Below are 25167 nucleotides of genomic sequence, written 5' to 3' on the forward strand. Positions count from 1 at the left end.
AAGTGTTGAGCCATCTAGCTGCCTCCAAGTATTGTTTTTGTTTTTGCAGGGCAATTTGGGTTAAGTGACTTGCCCAGGGTCACACAGCTAGTAAGTGTCAAGTGTCTGAGGCCAGATTTGAACTCAGGTTCTCCTGAATCCAGGGCCGGTGCTTTATCCACTGCACTATCTAGCTGCCCACTTAGTTTCTTTCTAAAAAGTATGTCTTAAATTTAAATTCAACAAACATCTACTGAGTGTTTGCTGTATTTAAGATGCTGTGTTAAGGCCTGAGGATGAAAGAAAGACCTGTCCTCAAGGAGCTTACTACCTAGGAAGGAAGATTAGGCATCAACATAAAGAACTATCATGCAAAATACAATCGGTTACAGACATAAGAAAGTTACAAGGTGCAAGGGAGGGAAATTTCATTTCTGCTTTGGGTTAGGAGAATCTGAGCTTGCCTGCAGGAGGTGACTTTTGAGCTGGTCCTTAAAGAATGGTTTGGATTGTGAAATGGGTCAGAAGGAAGGGCATATGAGATGGAAGGAGAGGTATGGGGAAAATAATGAAGGTAGAAAATGCAAATCATGTGTGAGAAACAGCTGGTAGTTCAGTACAGTTATTCACAAACACAAGTAATATGAAGAATAATGGCTGCAAAGGTTAAGTTGGAATCAGGTCATGGAAGACACTAAATGCCATGAAAAGGAGCTGGACTTTATTTTGGTTTTTGTTGTTGTTGTTGTTTTAGTTAAATTCTATTTCAAATGGATATCTGTCTTCTCTCCCTCCTATCTCCTCCCTTCATTCCAAGAACCCCTTCAAGAAAGTAAGAAAACAGAAACCCCCGTTAGAAACAAGGCTTTATTTTGTAAGCAATGAGGAGACACTGAGGATTTTTATGGCAGGGAATAACATGACTAGAAAGATTAAATAAACAGCAGTGCTTAAATGGATCGGATGGAATGGATATCATAGTCCAGGCAAAGGGTAATGAGGGCCTGACCTAGGGTGGTAGCAATGGGAATAGAAAGAAGAGAATTTATATGAGAGAGATTATGGAAGTAGAATGAACAAGGATTTTGCAATTGCATGGATGTAAGGGATGAGGATGAAGAAAGAGTCCAAGATGACTCTAAAATCTTGAGCCTGGGTACCTACTAAGGTAATAGTGATGTCATCATCAAAGAGAGGGACATCAGGAGAAGAATCAGGTTTTGGGATACAGAAAGAATTTGGTTTTAACATCTTGTTTCTTATTTGGAACTTATTTTTCTTTAGGACAGAGACTATATTTTAAGAAAACAAGGAAGTTCTCCTGCCTGTCTAACAGTTCCATCACTTTGGCTGGTTTGTCCTCCTCTTCTAAATCTCTGTTTGGTTGTCTGCTCAAAGTTTCTAACCTCAGTCTCCTTCTCTTCTGTCTCTATACTCAATTTCTTGGGTAAGCCAGCAATATCCCCAGGTTCAATTATCACCTCTATAATCACAGATCATAATGTTTTATCATTCCATATTTATGCCTCATAAGCCCTAACCCTGTTCTTCATCTTTACTGTGACCTCCATTCCCTCCACCCCTCAATTCTTTCCTAGACCATCTCCCCTATACTGACTATACACATCTCCCTTTCCACTTGGTAACCCATTTCAACTCTATTATTTTCTACAATGGAATCTTTCAACCCCTTATCCCTATCACTAATCATGTTTTGTCAAACCCCAACCCTGGATTATTCCTACCACCCACCTGCTTTATTTTTATTAAAATGTTGCTGGATGGAGCTAGAAGAAATAACAAAACCATGCTGATTGGGTCCACTACAAATTTATGTTTTATAATATCAAGGCCCCTCTGGTATCACTGCCTTGTTGTGCCAGAGGGAACTTGCATAGCTCAATGAAACTATGAGCTATTCTCTGCAGGGTCATGGTGGAGAGTTCTGAAAAAAGATGATCCAGTAGAGAAGGAAATGCCAAACCACTCCAGTATCTTTGCCAAGTAAACCCCATGTAGAGTATTAAAATGATAAAAGGGGTATTATTCATCCCTTGTTTTTGAAGAGGATCAGTGACATCATGAGGTGATGACTTGACTAGTGTGTGAATTGAATTGAATTGAAAGAGGCAGAGCTGTGTGAAGTCATCAGCTTCACTCTCTTTTCCAGAGTCATCAAAGTCCAATGGCAAGACAAAAGTTAATATGACTGGCAGTGGCTCAGGATATAGTGGATAACCTTGGAGACTTCAATGTCTGACAAAACTAAGTGCTCGACAACACCTGCTTCAGCTGCTTTCGTGGCTGTTGGAACAAATTGTTCTCATCTGCCCATTCGGCTCATGGAAGTCTTAACAGAAGCAAAAGAGATTAAGAAGAGTTGGCAAGAATACACAAAAGAATAATACAAGAAAGATCTCAACATCACCCATAACCATGACGGTGTGGTTACTGATCCAGAGTTAGACATCCTGGAGAATGAAATCAAGTTGGCCTTAGGAAGCATGGCTAACAATAAAGCAAATGGAGGTGATAGAATTCCACCTAAACTATTTAAAATCCTAAAAGTGATGCTGTTAAAGTACTGTGCTCAACATGTCAATAGTGACTATGGATTGGAAAAGATCAATTTGTGTCCCAATCCTAAGGAAGGGGAATGACAATAGATGTTCCAATTCGCAATCAATTGCTCTCTTTACACGTGCCATCAAAGTTATGTTTAAGATTCTGCTAGCTAGGCATCAACAATATGTGAACAGAGAATCACCAGAAAAGCAGCCTGATTTTCAAAGAGGTGGAGGAACTAGAGACCCAATTGTCAACATTTGCTGGATTATAGAGAAAGCAAGGGAGTTCCAGAAAAAACATCTACTTCTGCTTCATTGACTATACTAAAGTATTTGATTATGTGGATCACAACAAAATATGGCAAGTCCTCAAAGAGATGGGAGTAACTAGATCATCTTACCTGTATCCTGAGGAATCTGTATGTGAACCAAGAAGCAACATTTAGAACTGAACATGGAATAACTGATTGGTTTAAGATTGGAAAAGGAGTATGACAAGTCTGCATATTATCATCTTATTTATTTAACTGCTATATGAAATGCTGGGCTGGGTGAATCAAAAGCTGGAATTAAGATTACCAGGAGAAATTTCAACACTCTCAGATACATAGACAATGCCACTCTGATGGCAGAAAGTGAAGAAAAATTAAGAATCCTCTTGATGAGGATAAAAGAAGAGAGTATAAAAGCTTGCTTGGAACTTAACATCATAAAAAACCTAAGATCTCCACAATTGGTCCCATCACTTCCCGGCAAATGGAGAAGAAATGGAAGCATTGTCATATTTCATATTTTGGGGCTCAAAGATCATTGCAGATGACAACTGCAGTCATGAAATTAAAAGATCCTTGTTCCTTGGAAGGAAAGCTATGGCAAATCTGGACAGCACACTAAAAAGCAGTGATATCACCTTTCGAAAGTCTGCATAGTCAAAGTTATGATTTTTCCAGTAGCAGTGTAGCCTGTGAGAGCTGAACCATAAGGAAAGCTGAGTGCTGCAGAGTTGCCACTTTCAGATTATGGTGCTGAAGAAGACTTTTGAGTGTCTTGGACAGTAAGGACATCAAATCAGTCAATATTTTAAAAAATTAATTCAGGCTCTTCACTGGAAGGTCAAATACTTTGGACATGGGGCAGTTAGGTGGTGCAGTGGATAGAGTACTGGCCCTGGATTCAGGAGGACCTGAGTTCAAATCCAGCCTCAGACACTTGACACTTACTAGTTGTGTGACCCTGGGCAAGTCACTTAACCCCAATTGCCTTACCAAAAAAAATACTTTGGACATATGATGAGAAGATAGGACTATTGGAAAAGACCCTCATGTTAGGAAAGATTAATGGCAAAAGGAAAAGGGAAGGGCAGAGGACGAGATTGATAGATAATATCATGGAAACAAAGAGCATGAACTTGGACAGACTTTGAGAGATAATGGAGGATAGAAGGGCCTGAACTGCTGTGGTCCATGGGGTCAACAAGAGTCAGCCACAACTGAATGGCTCACCAACAACAATAATAATGGCAACTGCAACAATTTCAAGGCAATCATTCCACTCTTTTCAAATTAATGCATTATCCCATGCTCTACAGTAGTTATTCAAACATTCTCATCCTCTTCAAGCCTTTCACTCCAATCTCAGATGAAGATTTCCCTTCTCCTTGCCAAGTCCAGGCCCTTACCATGTACCCTGGATCTCATCCCCTACTGTGTCTTCTAATACATTTTCCCTGCTATTATCTCCTCTCTCTCTTTCAATCTCCCCTTATTTACTGGTTCATATTTGCTGACTACAAAGATAATTATGTCTACCCCATCCTTAAAAAACCCTCACTCGATTCAACCATCCCTTCTAGCTATCATCTTGCCATTCTTATCTAATGTGTTCTCGAGAAAGCTTTCTCCACAAGGTACCTACATTTCTTTTCTTTTTTTTTTTTTTTAGTGAGGCAATTAGGGTTAAGTGACTTGCCCAAGGTCACACAGCTAGTAAGTGTTAAGTGTCTGAGGCTGGATTTGAACTCAGGTACTCCTGACTCCAAGGCCAGTGCTCTATCCACTGCGCCACCTAGCTGCCCCCGCCACCTAGCTGCCCCTACATTTCTTATACTCTCCCTCAGTCCTTAACCCTTTGCAATCTGTCCTCCAACATCATTATTGAGTTGTAATTAATCTCTCCAAAATTACCACTGATCTTTTAATTGCTGGACCCAATGGCCTTTTCTAATTTCTCAGCATTTTTTGGCCTCTCCGCAGCATCTGACAATGCTCTTTCCTCCTAGATATTCTCTGTTCAATAGGTTTTTGTGACATTGATCTCACTTAGTTTGCCATCTACCTTTATTTAGAATTTCTCCCAAGTTACATGTAAAAACAAATTTTCACATCGATTTTTTAAAAAATTGTGTTCCAAATTCTTTTCCTCTCTCCCTCCCCATTTCCCCCTTAAAAACTCAAGCAATTCAATATGTTATAAATGTGCAATCATGCAAAACATAACAGACAAAAAAACTTTAGAAAGAGGAACTAACAAAAAAATTATACTTCAATCTATATTCAGATACCATCAGTTCTTTTTCTGTATGCCATTTACCATTCTGACTGCTCCTTCTCAGTATCCTTTATAGATTCTTCATCAATATCATGCCCACTAAGTATAGGTGTACCCCAAGACTCTTTTCTGGTCCATTTTCTTTTTCCTCCACATATCTAAACTCCCAAGAGTTTAGAGGTGTACATCCAACACTAGTCTTTCTCCTAAACCTCAATTCTATATCACTAACTGCCATTTGGACTTCTCAAACTGGATGTACTGTAGGCATCTCAAATTCAACATATGTATTAATGGAAATCATTATCTCCCTCCTCCATAACACTCCATTTTCCTCTAATTTCTCCATTGCTTTCAAGGATACTACTATTCTCTTACTCCCCTTGATTCACAACCTCTTCATTATCCTCAACTCACTGTCACTCACACCAAAAATACAATTGGTTACTTGTCATTCTACTTTCATATCTCTTGTATAAACATCCTTTTCTCCACTCATATACTGTAATTTACAATCTCCTTAACAAGATCCCCAAATGAAAACTACCAGGAATATTCTAGAGTATTCTGCTCTATAATTGAAGAGAAAAGGAAGTAAACCCTGGTTAGAAACAAGAGGTGGTAGCTATGGAATGGAAAGCTCTTGGGCCCACCCCATCCTTATGGAGCAGAAGAAACAAAAGGAGGTGATCATAGAGGCACTTCAGGACCCACAATAATAATTTACATATTTAAACAGATCTATTTATTTGTTTTCTTCACCAAACCAAAATATTTAAGAGCTTTCTCAATACAGGCCATTCCAGATAGTACTATTATCCCAAATATCCCAAATCTGCTTTACATGTCACAAAAAACACATGATTGAAAGCCTTATTTGCCTCATTTTCCCCAGAACATGTGTTTTCAGGCTTATCATTTCTACAGCACTTTAAGGCTATAGATCTATTGAGGAAGGCAGCACAAGTGTCATATAGAATGTTAGACTTAGTTAAGGACCTTAAATGATATACCCATACCTGAACATACATTCTCTCTACAACATCCCCCTAAGTAGTCATCCAGTTTTCAAGTTAACAAGCATTTACTAGATGGTCATCATGGACAAAGCACTGTGATAGGAACTAGGAATACCAAACAAAAAGGGAAAAATTGTCCTGCCCTCATTTCACCGAAGACTATATATTTCCTTGAGGTCCTCTAGAGAGAAAGAATTTCACTAGTAACCTTGAATTAGTCCACCCTACATTTAGACAGCTTTAATTGTTAGGGAGTTTATTATTTTCCCAGTTTTACAGACATGAAAACTGAGGCTCAAAAAAGTTAAGACAAAGACAAAAGAGTTTACACTTGCAGGAGACTTAACTACCTGGTATCCAGGGGTTTGCCTCTTACTCTCCCTCTTGACTCCCCTCATGGTGTCCTTAATCCCATTCATTGGAACTATCACCACTGACTCAGAATGGAAAGTTCCACTGCTTACCTGGTAGGGAAATATTAGGTAAAAAAGGAGACACTTCGGGGCAGCTAGGTGATGCAGTGGATAAAGCATGAGCTCTGGATTCAGGAGTACCTGAATTCAAATCTGGCCTGAGACACTTGACACTTACTAGCTGTGTGACCCTGGGCAAGTCACTTAACCCCCTTTACCCCGCCAAAAAAAAATTAAATTGGGGCAGCTAGGTGGCGCAGTGGATAGAGCACCAGCCCTGGAGTCAGGAGTACCTGAGTTCAAATCCGGCCTCAGATACTTAACACACACTTACTAGCTGTGTGACCCTGGGCAAGTCACTTAACCCCAATTGCCTCACTAAAAAAAACAAAAAACAAAAAACAAAAAAAAGGAGACACTTCTCACTACCACAGCTTCAGGCGTGTGTGGGTTGGAGTGAATATATCTTCCTGGATTTTTCCATTCAATGCATCTCTCCATGGAAATATGCATGGTACTCAGTGTCTCTAGTATTGTTAGTACTAGGCTTCAGGTACATTATGGGTTAAATAATCTCTTGTGAACTAGCTCAGGAATTTTATTACCCTGCACATAAGCCTGTTTCTATGGGGAAACATGTGCCAAGTTCCAAACATCTGATTTAAACATTAATTTTTGGAACACAACCTGTTTGCAAGTTGGGAACTGCCTGTAACTTCACAATTGAAAGCCATGTTGAGTTACCTTAGCTGCATCTGTTGCATGATAGACAGCCAATGAGGGTGTGGTTGCTCTACTTTCCTTGTTTCTAGCTGTATATCAGACTGGTCATAGAGAATAAAAGGAGAGGAAACCAGATGGAACTCTTCTGACCCGCTCAATAAAACTGGCATATACCTAGAATCCTAAGGGCTCAAAGTGAAGAACTGAGTTTAGTTATTTAGATAATTTGTACCCTAATTTCACATGTGTGTGGATTGTAACTAGCAAGTTTTGCATAGAGGTAAGTAGATCCAAATTCACCCTTAAACAAACTTTGATAAATTCATTGAAAGTAGGAGATTCCAGGCCTCCATAAGGCTGGGGAGGGGGACAGTTTAAAGGGGGTGGGCATGAAGCACCATCTAGCAACTTCCTAAGTTAATTAATTATTCTTGCTAACTAGGTAGTGTAACAATGGAATGATGCCACCTGCTGGAGACTTACTGTAGAAAAGCTCCGCCATGAGGTGAAGGTCTCTGAGGGCAAGACAATGCGTCTTTTCTTTGGCGTCAAGAAGTGATGTTTGCTGGTGGGAGGAAGAAGGGGGAGGCTGGTGCTCTGACTCACTCTCTTTCCTGAGGGCTCTGATGGAGAAGGGAGCTAGAAATGCGCTCTCCCTTTAATAGATAGATGAATCTAGGCCTTTCTCTTTCTCTTCACCAAATTCTTATTCTCCTTAATATATGCTTAAAAGTCTAACCCTTGCTAAAGTTTATAATTTATTGGCGACCACTCATTAGATATTTTAGACAGACTAGCTAGAATTTTAGCCCCTTACAGATGGCAACCACAAAGGGATAAGTTTAACTCACAGGATCCTCTCTTTCCTATCATAATAGTAAGTTTTAAAGAATGTTTCAATTCTTGTTTTATTATGTTTCATGTGTAACAATTAAGATTCTGAATTCCCTTAGACATGTTCTTGAGAACTTTCATTGTTTGATTTGATTATTGACAAAGCTATTTTAAAGTTGTGTTAAGCTCAATTTTGTAGGAAATTTTCCTGGCTGATTACCAGCATCCACACATCAACCCCTGAAAAGACTTCCATTCCATGTCTACAACTAGAGGACATCTGAGAAAAGACTTTCAGAGACTTTAAATGAAAAGTTTTGTTTTGTTGGTTTTTTTTTTCTTTTCTCTTTCTGTTATAATATACACCATCTGTAACAAGTACTCTCTGCAGAGGCTCTCCGTTTGCAAGACCAATGTCAAAGCGCCGGTTCATGAGGACAAAAACCTGCCCCTCTGGACAAAACTTTCCTCTCTCCCTTTTTTATATTGTTATTAACATATTGTTAGTTAGCATAGGATATTATATTCTGTTATTTTTGACTGTTTCATCAAGGAAACACCCTGTTTCGTGAAGAAACAAAGGGGGGACTGTAACTATTGGAATGATGCCCCCTGCTGGAGACTTACTGTAGAAAAGATCCACCATGACCTGAAGGTCTCTGAGGGCAAGACCATGCATCTTTTCTTTGGCGTCAGGAAGTGACGTTTGCTGGTGGAAGAAGGGGGAGGCTGGGGCTCTGACTCACTCTCTTTCCTGAGGACTCCAGTGGAGAAGGGAGCTAGAAATGTGCTCTCCTTTTAATAGATAGATGAATGTAGGCCTTTCTTTTTCTCTTCACCAAATTCTTATCCTCCTTAATAAATGCTTAAAAGTCTAACCCTTGCTAAAGCTTATAATTTATTGGCAACAATTCATTAGATATTTTAGACAGACTAGCTAGAATTTTAGACTCTTACAGTAGTAAGTTCATTGTTTCTCTGCTGTTGGAAGATTGTCAAGGTCTTGTAACATTTTGTGACTGGGGAAAAGTCCAGTCACCCCAATCAAATTGTGGCTTTCAGGATGGGAAAGAGGAGATATTACATCTTTTTTTTGGGGGGGGGAAGGCCAGGGCAATGAGGGTCATTACTTGCCCAGGGTCACACAGCTAGTAAGTTGCAAGTATCTGAGGCTAGATTTGGACTCAGGTCCTCTTGAATCCAGAGCTGGTGCTTTATCCTCTGTACCACTTAGCTGCCCCCAATATTACAGCTATTGAAAAAGGACAAGTATAGGTCCTCTTGAGCCTAAGATTCAAGTATTGTACATCATATTCAGGTGTGTGTTATATGTGACTACAAAGAAGTTTTTCTTATGAAATGATTGGTATAGGATGGGGCTGCTTTCAATATTGACTAATTATGAACTCCCACCTTACATTTCTACAAAAGTTTAAAGTTTCCAAAGCATGTTCACACATATCAGAATAATCATGTCATATTTTCATAGCTCTTTCCTCTCAACAACCCTGTGAGATAGACAGTATAGGTGATTTTGCAGATTAATAAATTGCCAGAAGGGTCCATGACACCCAAAAAGAGGAAATGTAGGTCTAGAAAAGTGACATGATTTTTTTTCTGGTGAGGCAATTGGGGTTAAGTGACTTGCCCAAGGTCACATAGCTAGTAAGTGTCAAGTGTCTGAGGCCAGATTTGAACTCAGGTACTCCTGACTCCAGGGCTGGTGCTTTATTCACTGTACCACCTAGCTGCCCCAGTCACATGATTTTTTAATCAGCTGTCTATGCCCTAGAGATGGGAAACCAATAAGATATGTCTGAGTGAAATTCCTCCCTTTTCTCTCAAACACCTAGACCTCTTCTCTGTCAGTACAGGTCACCGTGAGGAGTGACAGCCTGGTATGGCCAGGCTAGGAGGGAAAGAGGGCATCTCTCACCTCTCACATGGATCATGGATCCACTTCCTATTCCTGCAAGACCTAGAGAAAATTGCATCCAAATTTGAGACTTTGTTCACAAATGAGATGATAATATTTGTAAAAAGTATTTAGCACAGGGCCCGGGACAAAGTAGGCACTTAATAAATGTTTATTTCTCCTACTTTCTTCTTTCCCTCTCCTTGTCCTTCCCCCTCTTTAAATGTCAAATTTTTAATGTCTTCTATTGTGTGAGGTAAAATGAACCTATAATAAAAAGCTAAACTAATAAAAATAATAAAACTACCCAAATTAACTTACTTATTCAGTGCCATACCAATTAAACCATCAAAGGATTACTTTAGAAAGCTGGGGGGGGGGAATCAAATGGAAGAATAAAGTATCAAAGATTTTCAAGAGAAAAAAATGAAAAAAAAAAAGGAAGCAAAGGTGTCTAGCAGTAACTGGTCTCAAACTATACTCCAAAGCAGTGATTATCAAAACTCTTTGGTAGTAGCTAAAAGAGAAAGAGTTGATCAATAGAACAGTTTAGGTACTCAACATACAGAAGCAAACACAGTTATATAGCATTTGAAAAACCCAAAGACTACAACTAGACTCATCATTAATTAAGTGTTGGGAAAACTGGAAAGCAGTCTGGCAGAAATTAGGTTTAGATCAAGATTTCATACCACTTAACCCTCATTGCCCTATGCAAAAAAAAAAATAGATATCTTATTTTTACATCACTTTTATTTCTGAATACACATACACACATATATAGTGGCATTATATATACATATATGCAATATTCAACAGTCATAATTTCTTATCTCTTGAAAGAAAGGAAAGAGGTGTTATTTCCTCATTTCTTTGGGAGAAATGACCAAGCCTGGTCATTATAATTACAAGTTATAAATTTAGCTTTGTTGTTGCTGTTATTTCTCTTTCCATCCACATTTTTGTAGGCATTGCATATATTATTTTCCTGGTTCTGCTCATTACTATTTTTTAAAAAATGGGGGGGGGAGGCAATTGGGGTTAAGTGACTTGCCCAGGGTCACATAGCTAGTAAGTGTTTAGTGTCTGAGGCCGGATTTGAACTCTGGTCCTCCTGACTCCAGGGCCGGTGCTCTATCCACCATGCCACCTAGTTGCCCCCATTACTATTTTTTTAAAGCTGCAACCTAAAAATATATTTGAAATATTTTTCAACAAAAATCCTGGGGAATAAACAATGTTTTGCACAAGAGAGACCTCTAAGCAGGGGTTCTTACTCTGTGCCTACTGGGTCTGTGGATAGATTTCAGGGGGTCTGTTTACTTGAATAAGGAAAACAAATTATTTTCTCTAACCACTAATTGAAATTTAACATGTCCTTCAATGATGTATAACATTCTTTTAAAAAAGCATCCATAGTTTTCATCACATTGTCAAAGAGGTCAGTGACACACAAAAAGTAAACAAATTCCTGCATTAGAGCATAAAATAATATTTTTATTATTGAAGGGAACTTATATGCTCTTCTTATACTAATCATAACCAGATTGTTCCCAAAGTGTAAGGAATCTAACATTTCCTTTTTCTCTATGTGTTGCCCAAATTTTCAAGCACAGCTTCACTCTCTTGACATCCTGATTCTTGACATTCCCAAGGTCAAAGAGCAGTGGGAAGGTACACAGAGAGTAAGAGGAGCCTCGATAAAGGGCCAAGCAACTTGATGGCCCCGGATGGAGATAATTTCTAAAAGGGGTGTCACTTTCAGGAGTCACAATTTTGGGCTTGTGGTAATCGGCCCTTTACCTCCTGCAACGTGGCCTGGTTGACATTTCAATTACCTTAAAGAGGACACTGAAGTCTGCACCTCCATAGGTAGCTCTGCCTGAATGCTCTACTGTCTAACCATTTTGACTATGGTAGCACAATTTTTAAAGGGAGAAACGTGATACTTGCCTATAATAATGCCATTTTTCTCCACAGGTTCCTGCCAGCTGACCTTGAGAGACGTGTCCAGAATCTCTGTGAAACTCAGGTGTCCCACAGCTCCAGGCTCTAGCAATCAGAAGAGGAAATCTGTTAACAGGGGAGCCCCATTTCCTTTTGATCAGATTCGTGGGGCAGGGTTAGGGCCAGGGAATGAAAATGGTGATTCAGGGCCAACAGAAACCTGCAGGAAACGTCAGTAAGAACAGCAGGAGGGGAAGAGAATGCAAGGTGTTAAGAGGTACTCTGGCTATTAGCACATAAATTATTTCATCCAGTCTTCATCCCAACTGTGCAGAGACTAAAGAGACTGGCAGCAGGACATTTACACACACCTTGTACTCCATCTCTCCCCTTGATCTAATCTAATTAGAACAATAGCTTCTGCTGTTTTTCCCCCAACAGTCTCTCACTACCATCTTCCCTCCTTTTACAGGTCCTGAGTTACCACCAGCTCTTATATCTTCAGGAGCTGAAGAAGTTGTACTTTTGCACATAGGATTTCTTTGGTTTCCATCTGTTACAGGGGGTGATATCTTTGGCCAGGGGATAAACTCCCTCCCTGGACTGGCATTTCCACCACCATATCCCACCTTTGGGTTGGATAATAAAGATGAAAGCTTTAACTTCAGAAAGCCAGTCAATGGCAAGCAATAAAGTCTCTACTGGATCTTTCTCATAGAGAAAGGACAGCCTCCTCCTCACAGACTCATAGAATGCCAGAGCTAGCAGGGAACTTAGAGATGATTAGGTCCAATCCTCTCATTTTATAGAGGAGGAAACTGAGGCCTGTCTTGTGACTTGCTCAATGTCACAAAGCTAGTAAGAGACATGGCAGAGGAGCAGCTAGGTGGCGCAGTGGATAGAGCACTGGCTCTGGAGTCAGGAGCACCTGAGTTCAAATCCGACCTCAGACACTTAACACTTACTAGCTGTGTGACCCTGGGCAAGTCACTTAACCCCAGTTGCCTCACTAAAAAAAAAAAAAGAGAGAGAGAGAGAGAGAGAGAGAGAGAGAGAGAGAGAGAGAGAGAGAGAGAGAGAGAGAGAGACATAGCAGAGATTTAAACTGAGGTCTTCTGACTTGAGTCCTGTACTACTATGTGTCAGGTATTATGCAAGTTTCTGGGAGTACTGATACAAAGACAGAAACCAAAACTTTTTCTGGCTCTCCAAAAAATCTCATATTCTATCAAAATGCTTTTATGTTACTTTGTAGATAAAGTGAGTAGGCAATAGGGTGAGGGAGACATTGTGCTTTCTGCTCTAACTCTCCACTGAATTTCATTAGATTAACTAGTCATCACCTTGGAAGGCACACATGTAATAGGATTCTGGAGGGAATAGGGTACTAGACAAGAGTGTTTTCAGCAAAGGAAGGGGGCAGTGGGGGATAATAGAGACAAGAACGGAGATTTTGTAGGTGGAACAGAACAAGACAACCGATGATAATCCTAATGGGATGTTGTGTGGGGGGAGTGAAGGGGTCCCGAATGGATGTGAGGCAGGAAGAGAGAAGGTACCAATGATTACCACTAAATGTGGTCAGTGGTGATATGGTGTAATTGGGCCTAGTCAGAGAAGGGGAAGCAGGGATTGACCCTTCCTTCCATGTCTATGTTCCTATTCCTTTTTCCTTGTCTTCCTCTCTGTTGCCTCCACTCTAACCACTGCCCAGATGTTTAGAATGGAGAAAGGAGTATATAAACCACTATGGGAGAATTTAAACATATATGTATACATATGTATGTATATGTGTATGTATATACACACATACACACACATATACACATACATACATACATATATATATCCCCATATGGAAGGAATGTCCAGTCACTGGGACCCTGAAGTTCTTTCAAAAAGAACAATTTTCAACACCAAAGAAACAAGCAAAAAGACAGGCATTGCACTGCATTTTGAATATAAGCAGCTATGGCCACTGCCCCATAGGTCCTTGCAACCTAAATGAGGCAACATATATATGCCAACATCTATTTCCTCAAAAAGTTAACTATCTAGCTTTGCTATTCCCCCCTGGTAGGCAGTGAGGGAAACAACTCAAAACCTCTTGTTGGGTATTAAAAAAAATTAAAACAAAACAAAATAAAACCCTTCCCTTTCTACTTTCAGGAAAGAAACAGGAATAGAATTCTACAGGAATAGAAACGTCCGGGATACTAGAAAAGATATGACCAGCCTAGACCTGCTTTTCTCCCTGTTATTTCTCACAACCCCATTTCTACCTTGACACTGTCATCTTCTTCTTCAAGGAAGTTTCTCTCTGAGATAAAATGAGGGGAAGAGTTCAAAAAGAAATATAGGAGACAAGGAGGCAAAGGGGGAAAGGCAGGACATAAAGTGGGAGAAAGATGGAGGCTTTTAAGATGAATGCAAGACTAGTTTCCCGTTTGGTATTTGAATAACTACAACACATAATTAAAACAAAAATTGGCAATTGATTCTGAAAATACACATGTCAGGGTGAACCTTTCAAAACGTTTTTATGGGTGAGCTCAAACGCTCTGACAAGCTTTAGCTTCCCAGGGTAGAAGATGGCAAAATAGAATGGCTGTCAAGACTATATCATCCTCCCTCAATTTTGATCTTTTAGAGACACATTTTGACTGGTGTTGGATCCAACTCATTCTTTCTTCAATCGATGAGCTAGGGAAGAGAGCTTTTTGCTCACTTTATATTCTCTGTGCTCCTGCTACCTGGATCGTTGCCCAAATATGCTATCCTCCAGCTCTGTTGAAACCAGTTGGCAATGTCTGGACTGAAAATTTATATTGTGTTTCCTCTATGCTTCTTCTTTTGCCCCAAGTTCTTATTCCACTTGAGCCTTGGAAAAAAAAAAAACACCTGCCACTAGGTTAGCTAACTACAGCAGGGTGAACCTCAAAGGGTGTTGTTTTTTTTCTTTCTCTTAAAGAAAGTACTTCCAATATAGATCTCAACTTTGTTTCCTTCATTTTTGTGTCACATTTAGTATGCTTTATCTATAGTGAATGTGACACTATATGCCCAAGCCTTCTTGGTTAAGAAAATTTAAAAAAACTGAAATCATTCCTATAGTTTTCCTTCCTAGGGAAGGATTTTTCTTACTCATTCACTGTAGGGTCAAATCAGATTTGATTTTCTATTTCCTGGCAACAAAGCTTTATGGATGTTTTCCCATGAGTGTTTAAAAAAAAAAAAAACCAGGATGGGGAGGGAGGGAAAAAAACCCTGACTTTTAGTAACTGGATTTAGTGAGGATGATTTTCTCTTCAATTTGAAGGGGCTATCCCTTTGCTACTTTTCAGTACACTAATGTGTCCTGTAAACAGTAAAATACAATATCCACATAAGCTCTATGTATGATTTTCTATGATGTTTGCTGATCTAAGGAGAAGTGCCCAAGAGACTGGCTCCTTTTTAAGTAAGCAAAATAGTGAAAAACATTCAAATAGAGAAAAAAAGACAGGGAAGAAAGCTGGGTAGACAGGCCTGGAAATAGGCTACCCTGCAGCCTTCTAAGATAAAGGCCAGTTTATTCACTCATCAGCAGGAAAGAGGCAAGATGCTTCTTTCTCTCCACCACCTTTTTGAGGTGACTGTTATAGATAAATAATTGAATTTTATTCTTCTTGACTTTAAAGATAAGTGGACAGAGTGTTATTTGTTGTTATTTTTCCTGTCATCTCTTATGGTTATATTTTGTGAAAGCCAGCTGTGTTTGTAGAGTTTTGAAGATTAAGTTCATAAAATCCTTGTGAATAACTGCTTAGGCAGTCAAATACATTTCTGTTGATCAACACAACAAAAGATAATATTAACAGTAAACTTAAAAAGCTAGTCATTGCAAAGAAAGTATATTGATGAAATGTAGGCAAACAGGTGAGACTGCTTGATCTGCTACACCCTGAGTCATTTCTAAGGGAATATATATTTTATGGATCAGAAAAGATTTGCCACATTGGAATAATGCAGGTTACACTGGGTGGCATCTTGGTCCTCTCTTCCTGATAGCGTTAACAAAGAGTATAGGGCATATCTAAGTTACTTTTTAAAGATAGATTCCATTCACATTCTCTGTCTCTCTGTTTCTCTGCCTCTCTGTCTCTCTCTGTCTCTGTCTCTGTCTCTTTCTCTCTGTCTCTGTCTCTCTCTCTCTTTGTCTCTCTCTGTCTCTGTCTCTGTCTCTCCCTCCCTCCCTCCCTCTTCCTTTCCCTCTCCCTCTCCTTCTCTCTCCCTCTCTTTCCTCTCTTTCTCTCTCCCATTCTGGCACAGAATCAAGCATATCAGAAAGACTTGCCTGATTACCCCCTACCACACGTATAAGATACCTGCAATGCAACTTGTTAGACACAGAAATCTTTTTTCTTTAAATATGAGGTCCGATTCTAAATATATGATCTCAAGAGCCAGGATGGATTGTGGGAGAAACTGGCAAAGTCATGCTGGAGGGGACGTATCCTCCTTTTTGTCATCACTTTGCCATAAGCAAACTTAGCCTTTGGGGAGCTCACCCACATTGGGCACTGGACTGTGAGACAGGGGGCTTGAGTTCTCATCTTGGCCTGACCACTAACTAGCTGAGTCACTTTGGAAAAATCACTTCTCCCCTCTAGGCTTGTTTTCTGATCTGTTAAAAGGAGGGAAAGGTTGGACTAGAGGACTTCAAAGGTTTCATCCAGTTTTAACATGATGACTAATTATATGCTATTGTTTTGAAACATAAAATATTTGCAGTTAAGCCATAAAAGCTACTTCATATGTACACTGATAAGTGTCTTATATTGTGAGTGCCTTATTCTGTATATGTCTTGTCTATCTAAGCATGGAATTAAAACTCCTAAGAGTACTGTATCTTTTAATTTTGGAATTCTACATATGTTATTCATTTTGTACAAAGTAGGCTATATATGTGTGTATATATACCTATATATACATATAAATATGCACACATACGTGTATATATGTATTAAATGTTTGTATGTATATTGTGTTTTTGATGATTCACTGATTATCAGCCATATACTCACTGTCTTCATGAGTCCAGATGAGTTGAGGTGGGCTCCGAGGGCCATCCCCTGGTGTGGTGAAGCACAGAACTGATGTATAGTAAGCAGTAAACTTCTTCAAGTTAGTTATATACCCATGGTGGATACCATGGAAATCAGGAGCAATGGTGACAGTGATCAGAGCCTCTGGAACATCCACTGGCCATGCTAGGAGCTAAGAGAGAATAAATTAACAAAGTTTTTCAAAACTACATTTCAGCACTTTCAGTTGACTTATCAAACATTTGTGGAAAATGGAGAGTCACACAGATTCATACAGATGTCAAGATTAAGGTGACTCCCAATCTTATCAGAGAACTGGCAGTCTAATTTTACAAACGGTGACCTAGCAAAAGACACAAAGCAAATGATGTTGTAATAATAGAATGCTGTGATAACTGGGTGACTAGTGAGAAAGATGAAGCTGGAGCTAGAAGGTGAGAAATTGTCAGTGTTCCTGCAATACAGTACAAGGGGTGTTCTGACTCTAGACAGCTGGCCTTGCTGCTTTGGACAGAAATATCCTGAGGGAAGAAAGAGAGATGAATTCATTATGTTATCACTGCTTAGCAGAAATGGCTCTTAAGAACACCCAGCTCCCTAATTATGAGCTCACCAGGTAGACTTCTGATCAATCATTTGATCTGAGAGGATCCCCCCATCAGGATGGAGTGCCATGTAGATGACCAGTCTTGGTTATTCATTCATTGGAAATGAACACTTTTCCCCCTGATATCTCTTTTTCAGCTTAATAAATAGAGTAAATAGAATCATACAGTAGTTTGGGAACTAAAGGGGACCCCCAAAGCCATCTAGTCCAACTCCCTCATTTTACAGATGAGGAAACTGAGGCATAGGAAGGATGAGTGACTTGTTCAAAGTCATATGGCTAGTATCAGAGGCAGGATTTAATCCCAGAACCCTTGTTTCCAGGGCCAGTACTCATTCCAATCCCCTGGAGCTGGGTCACCTCTCTGAATTATAAAATAACATTCCCAAATACCGAAAAGCAATCTTGTGCATGTGGTGAGTCTTCTGATGAGGCTCTATCTGAGCCAGCTGCTACCTTTTCATTAGAAGAGAAACTCCTTGAAGAGATTATTTGTATTCCCAGTGCTTACTACAATGTAACCTGGCACATAGTAAATATTTAATGACTATCTTTTATCTATGCAATATAAGCATTTCATTTCAAGACAATCAATTAGACCTGTTTCAATCAAAGGCACGTATTACCTTGTATCCCTGGTTGATACCATTGATGAACTGCTGAGGGGGAGGGTTCCACAGGAACTGGATAGTGGTGGAGTTCAGAGCTTCTGTTTGCACATTCTGTGGGGGGGCTGTGGGGACTGTTCCAAGGCAGCCATTGCAGACAGCAAAACAAATGGTGAAAAGGAAAATAAGGAAGAGAGATGAAATAGGAACTCTGGACTGCCATTCATGATTCACAGGAAGTCATAGCACTGAGAAAAGGAAACCATGATTTATGTTTTTAGAAGCTGACGGTGGCATTCAAGAGAAAAGGTAATTGGGTTATATCTCATTTTCTGTTGTAGTTTCCCTTAATATATAGGAGGCAAAGTAGGCTGGTCTTGTTATCATTTGATAGGTGAACCTTTCATAGGAAGCTTGAGAGGGATGGCAAGTCAGTGTTTAGTGTTTTTTTCCCTCTCCATTATTCAAAACTTTAGGGCTCACTTAAGAGATTCCTTTGGGGAATGCCTATCAATTGGGGAATGACTAGAGAAGCTGTAAAATATTATTGTAATGGAATATTATTATGCAACAAGAAATGACAAGAAGGACAATTTCAAAAAGGTCTGGAAAAACTTGTATGAACTGATGTATAGTGAAATGAGCAGAACCAAGAGAATATTGTGCACAGTGACAGCAATAATATTGTTAGATTAAAAACTGCATGACTTAACTACTCTCAGCAATGAGATAATCCAAGACAATCCCAAAGGAGTAATGATAAAGCATACTATCTACCTCCAAAGAAAGAACTGATATTGAACACAGACTGAATCATGGTATTTTTCACTTTCTTTCTTTCATTTTTTTCTTTTATTTGAGTCTTATACAAAATGACTAATATGGAAATGTTTTACATAATTGTACATATATAACCTATATCTATTGTTTATCACCTCAGGGAGGAGGGGAGGGCAGAGAGGAATTTTAAATCTCTTTTAAAAAGAGATTCCTAGGGGCAGCTAGGTGGCGCAGTGGATAAAGCACCGGCCCTGGATACAGGAGGACCTGAGTTCAAATCTGGCCTCAGACACTTGACACTTACTAGCTGTGTGACCCTGGGCAAGTCACTTAACCCCCATAGCCCTACAAAACAAACAAACAAACAAACAAAAAGAGATTCCTTTGGTTGGACAATGGCAATTTACAAACTAAAAAATTCTACATGCTGAAAAAACTAAACATAGGATCACATATTTAGAGTGAGAAAGGATCTTGGAATTAATTTAATTCTATCTTATTATTTTAAAGAGAAGGAAATTGAGGACTAGACAGTTTATGATCCAGTAACCTTGGACGAGTCACTTAATCAAAGATCTGGAGATGGAAGGGACATTGAAACCTATTGAGTCCAATGCTGTCACTTTACAAAGAAATCTAGTGAGGACCAGACAGATTCAGGGACTTGCTCAAGGTCATAGAGGTAGAAAGAAATATTTGAGATTTGAACCCAGATCATTGGACTCCAAATCCAGCACTCTTTTCCATTCTCATGCTGGAAAGGTCATACCCATGTAGACTGATTACTACTTAAATATTTGGATATTAAAAGATCTTGTGCATCATTAATTCACATCATCACTTTTAGATTCTTTTCTGGTTATCGTTCTTACTTATTTATTCATTCATTCATTTATCTATTCATCTATCTATCTATCTACCTATCTATTTATTTTGCGGGGCAATGAGGGTTAAGTGACTTGCCCAGGGTCACACAGTGGCCATCATTCTTTAGCCCACCCAGCCCCTCTTGAGATGGAAGGAAGGCACTTAACCTTCTAAGAACCAGCTTTCAGGGTAAAAAGGACACCAACAATTCCCAGGTTTCGGGGTTAGGGAGAAAGGAAGAGGTACCCTACCCAAGATATGCCTTCCTCTTAGGAGACTCTCTCTTGGTATATGAGATAAAGATTTGGCCAAGGATGTCTATTTAAAAGTTGCTACAACCTTCTGGCATTAAAGAAATAATTCACTTAATTCAATCTTTCCTCCCATCTTTTTATTCCTATCTCTGGGTGACAGTGGTTTGTATGCAAGTGGGCTTTTAACACATACATATTTGCTGAAATGAGTTAAATTACAAAGTTGTCCTTACAGAAGCCCCATCCCGTTAGGCAGAAGAAGGGAAAGATTAATCTTCCTCCAAAATTCCCAAGTTCCTACCAGTAAGATAGTTTCTCCAAAGATTCATTGTCCCTGGGTCAGCAGTTATATATAGGTAGTCTCTTTTAGACACAAGAGAAAAATGTCAAGGTGTAACAACCAAGACAGTTCTTCCATCTTAGGAGAAACATGACCTTCGGCATTCTAGTCCTGGAAGCCCTGCCCACTCATCACCACCACTGGGTGGGCATCCACCCAAAGGTTACCTTGTAATTAGTGACCCTCTTTTGCTGAGCTACCAAAAAGAAAAAAAAAAGAGTTCAAAGCCATCATCAAATAGCCAAGTTTTTTCAAAGTGCAGACTAGACTTCAGAAAGCTCTGTTCTTTGCTACAGGACCTAACCAACTACACGAAAATAAATCACATTAATTAATGATACTTACTCACAAATAAACATAATTTTACCCCTATAGGTGAAAAATAACCCCCCAAAAGGCTATTAAATTCTATGGCTCTGTAGAAATGAAACTGACAAATTCTCTACACAGGTGGGCAGAGAGCTATGCTTTAATGCAGCTTACATAAAAAACGATTGACATCAAAGCTGTAGACTCCAGCTGATTCAGAATAAGGGAACACTAGGACATTTACTCCCCCTGATGATTAGCATTTAAAGTGCTGGCCTTTCACTCCATGTCCCAAACTTCAGGCCTTTTAGTAGTCTTGGAAGGTAAGAAATGCTATGCTCTTTTCTGGTTTTTTAAGGCTTAAAAAATCAATTTGCACTAGATAATTCCCTCACCACAATACCAAATGTGTTCTCAGTCTTAAATTTGACATAGCCTAAACCCGCTAGATGCTGTATCAATTCTTATGACAAGGGACAACGTTTTTCTTTTCAAAAGCATGGAACATACTCTTGGAAAACATAATAATAATAAGCCTCTGATAAAAAAATTAAAATCCAAAGCCCAGGGCAGCTAGGTGGCACAGTGGATAAAATACTGGCCCTGGATTCAGGAGGACCTGAGTTCAAATGCAGTCTCAGACTTACTTACTAGCTGTGTGACCCTGGGCAAGTCACTTAACCCCAACTGCTTCACCAAAAAAAAAAAATTATTACAAAAAAAAATAGAAAATACAAAGCCCAGTAATTCTATCATTGGTAATATATCCTAACAGTATTATCAAAAACAACAACAAAAGCTATGTGCTCAAAGATTTTCAGAGTAACATTATATGTAATTGCAAAACACTGGAAGCAAATGGAGTGCTGAACTATCAATTAAATTGTGGTACATTAATGTATTGAGATTCTATAATGTCAAGGCTGATGATAATAATAAAAAATAATTCTTCACATTATATAGACTTTTAAGTAGAAAGTGTTGGAAGAGTGGAAAGTGCCTTACATCTATTATCTCATCTGAGCATCATGATGTAGGTGTTACTATCTTCATTTTACTGATATGGAAATGAAAACTTAGAGAGGTTATGTGACAGGTAGGAAGAATATAAGAAAATCTAGAAATATGAAATAATGCAAATTGAAAAAATAGCAGAAGTGGAAGAAGGAACTAAGCACTGATTATTGCTGTTGTTTGTCCTTCATTCTCAAAAGAGTACCATGACAACGGGGTGATATCATGACTTACAGTAAATTGGATTTAATAAGGGAGAGCTCTGCAAAGTCACCAACCTTACTCTCTCCTTCAGAGTCAACTAGGTCCAGGGGCAAGATATACATCAGGACTACTGGAAATGGCCCTGAATGTTTTAAGGCAGTTGGCTTAAGTGACTTGCCCAGGGTCACACAGCTAGTATCTGAGGTGAGATTTGAACCCAGGTCCTCCTGACTCCAGGGCTAGTTCTTTATCTACTACACCACCTAGCTGTCCCAAGCACTGATTTTATTACCATGTAGGAGGAAAAATAAAAGAGAATTAAGGGTAAATGTGAAGCATGTGAAGGGCAGCTTAGAAAGGATGAATGAAAATTGTTATGGTATTTTATAAACTAAAATTAATTTAAATGTAAATAGCTCTGAAGAAAGTTTAATTAGATGTGTCCATTGTTAACTTTTAAATGTCCATATCTGTTTTCTTCAGTCCAGATATTTGATTTTATCTATGTAAGGAATCCTCAGTATATAAACTCCTTCCACTAATATCCATAAAGACCAGTAATTTATAATTTTAGTTGGCTGGGGCACTGAAAGGCTAAGGGCCTTCTCCTTTGCCACAGAGCTAGCATGAATCTTGGGCAGAACTTGAATTCAGGTCTTCCTGACTATCTTCATTTTTCTACTCACTCTGAAACACTGCCTTATTTAAATTTAAAAAAAAAATTAAAGCCCCCAGAGGAATTTTAAACAGCAAGTATTTCCCCTTGCTTATCCTTCTCCCCACATCCTCTTTCTCCACTGGGGAAAAGTGGATGGATATTGTTCATTGAATGAATATTACCTGTATAAAGTATGAATTTGCCTTTGGTGTGACTGAGTCAGAATGAGAAAAGTATCATAAGAATCCCTATCTTTTCTAGATTCAAGGCACATATGGATAGACCATCCTTTGGATGGTGGCTGTTTATGCAACTTCTTCATGCTGCTGGCTTTGCCTTAGGGGTTACAATATGTTCTGAAGTTCCTTACATTTCTATTGTTTAGAACTTACTTTCTTATGGGCAAATTCATGCCTTGATTTTATCTGAATGCCACACAACTGCTTTGTTTAGAAGACCAAAGGGAAAACTTCCCCAGAGTTGATTTTTAACTTTCAAGGTGTTTTCTAATCTACATTTAAACAGGTATTTTCTGAAAGAAGAAAAAAAGTCAACAGATGAAAAAAGGCAAAGTTCTTTGACTTTCTTATAAAAATCTGCAAATTTGATCATCATTTTTTTCTTGGTATAGACACCAAAAAATAGACAGCAAAACATAGTGAGAAGCATTGGCCTGGAAATTTAGAGACCTGGGTTTCAGTCCCAGTTCCATCACTGACTAGCTTTGTGACTTTGGGTAATTCATTTTCCCCTCTGGAGCTCAGTTTTCATATCTATAAAACAAATAGCAGTCTTTTTGACTACATAATCTTTAAGGTCTCTTTCCATTTGAAAGCTCTACTGTTTGACATAATCCTAAGCACAATTTAAAACAGTTTGAATGCCTGGTCTTTAGGTTTAAGGGAGAAGAAGGAAAATTCTTTTATGACTTTTAAAAGTTTCAGATTTATTCACCTACTAGGGTTATCTCAGGAATTTGTTCCTTATGGGAAATGCTAAGATTTAATAAAAATATACCTGATAATATTCACAGTATACAAACTTACAGCAATTTTATATTTATATAAATGAAGTACTGAATTTGGGGGAAAATATGAAATACCCAGATCATAGCATTTAGTTTTGAAAGTGATAGTAATACCATCTACTTCAAATACCTTGTCTTATTACTGAGGAAACTGAGGCCCAGAGGTTATGTGATTTTCCAAAGGTTATACAAGTAGTAATAGAGCTAGGATTAAAAATCCATGGTCCTCTATAGCAAACTTTGCTAGATCATTCTTCTAGTTATTATTTGTTGGAACATTTTTCTAATGTAGCTTTAGATTTTAGTTAAATATCTAAAGACAATGATCATTTGTCTGCTCTTCTCCAAGCTAAATATCCTCAGTTCTCTCAAATGTTCATCACATAAGTTTCTAGTTCTTCTCAAGTTCTTTTGCACACCCTAATTTGTCTGCTCTTTTGCTGGGCAATGAGGGTTAAGTGACTTGCCCAAGGTTACACAGCTAGTAAGTGTCAAGTGTCTGAGACTGGATTTGAATTCAGGTCCTCCTGAATCCAGGGCCAGTGCTTTACCCACTGGGCCACCTAGCTGCCCCAACACCCTAATTTGTCAATGTTTTTCTTAAATGGTAAAGCCTAACACTGGATACAATTCTCCTAATATGGTCTATCACAAAGTGGAATGGGATTGTTAACTTCCTTCATCTGGAAACTATCCTTTTTAACCTTTCCAAAAAATGCTAAAATAAAGTAAAAGACAGACCTGATACTATTCGCACTACACAAATTTACAGCAACTTTACATTTATATAAATGAAGGCCTGAATTTTGGGGGGCATATTATGAAAGACCAGGATCATAGGAGCTAGATTTGAAAGGGATAGTAATACAATCTAGTTCAAATATCTTACCTTATTGCTGAGGAATAACTGAGGCCTTAGAGAGGTTATAGGATTTTCCAAAGTTATGCAAATAACCAGAAATTGCTGATTGTTTAATAGCTATATCAAACTATTAATTGATATTTAATTTCTGATTTTTAAAAATGACCCTCAGGTATGTTTCACATGTTCAGTTTTATATAATCTCCAAAATCTGTTAAATGTGTCTCTATGTCCTGATTCAAGTCATTAAGTTATTGTTTGAAAAAAAAAACACAATATTTTCTTATTTGAGCCTCAGAACACCCCTGCGAGATAGGTTCTATTATTATCCTCATTTTACCATTGAGGAAACGGAAACAAACCAGTTAAGTGCCCAGGGTCACTAGTAAGTGTCTGAAACTGGATTTGAATTCAGGTCTTCCTGACTCTACTGTGCCACCAGTTGCTTCTTAAGATTAAGTTAAGAGTAAAATCCTATAATATGACAATGTAGACCATAGTCTAAGACAACATTAATTCATTAAACATTCCTTGGGTGCAAATGTACTTCCAGTTACAAAATTCACCTGCAAAATCTAACTGTACTATCACCTTGACCACATTTCT

General features: G+C 38.7%; 1 protein-coding gene across 1 annotated transcript in view; it reads right to left on the bottom strand.

The window, feature by feature from the left end:
- The window catches only part of SDK1 (sidekick cell adhesion molecule 1), a 1142665-nt gene that overhangs the window by 240374 nt on the left and 877124 nt on the right, over positions 1-25167 (bottom strand). Inside the window, 3 exon segments of the mRNA XM_043999243.1 lie at positions 11951-12049; positions 17011-17203; positions 18265-18380. Of these exon segments, the coding sequence (XP_043855178.1) occupies positions 11951-12049; positions 17011-17203; positions 18265-18380 (408 nt within the window).

The sequence above is a fragment of the Dromiciops gliroides genome, chromosome 1, assembly GCF_019393635.1.
Source record: "Dromiciops gliroides isolate mDroGli1 chromosome 1, mDroGli1.pri, whole genome shotgun sequence".
NCBI lineage: Eukaryota > Metazoa > Chordata > Mammalia > Microbiotheria > Microbiotheriidae > Dromiciops > Dromiciops gliroides.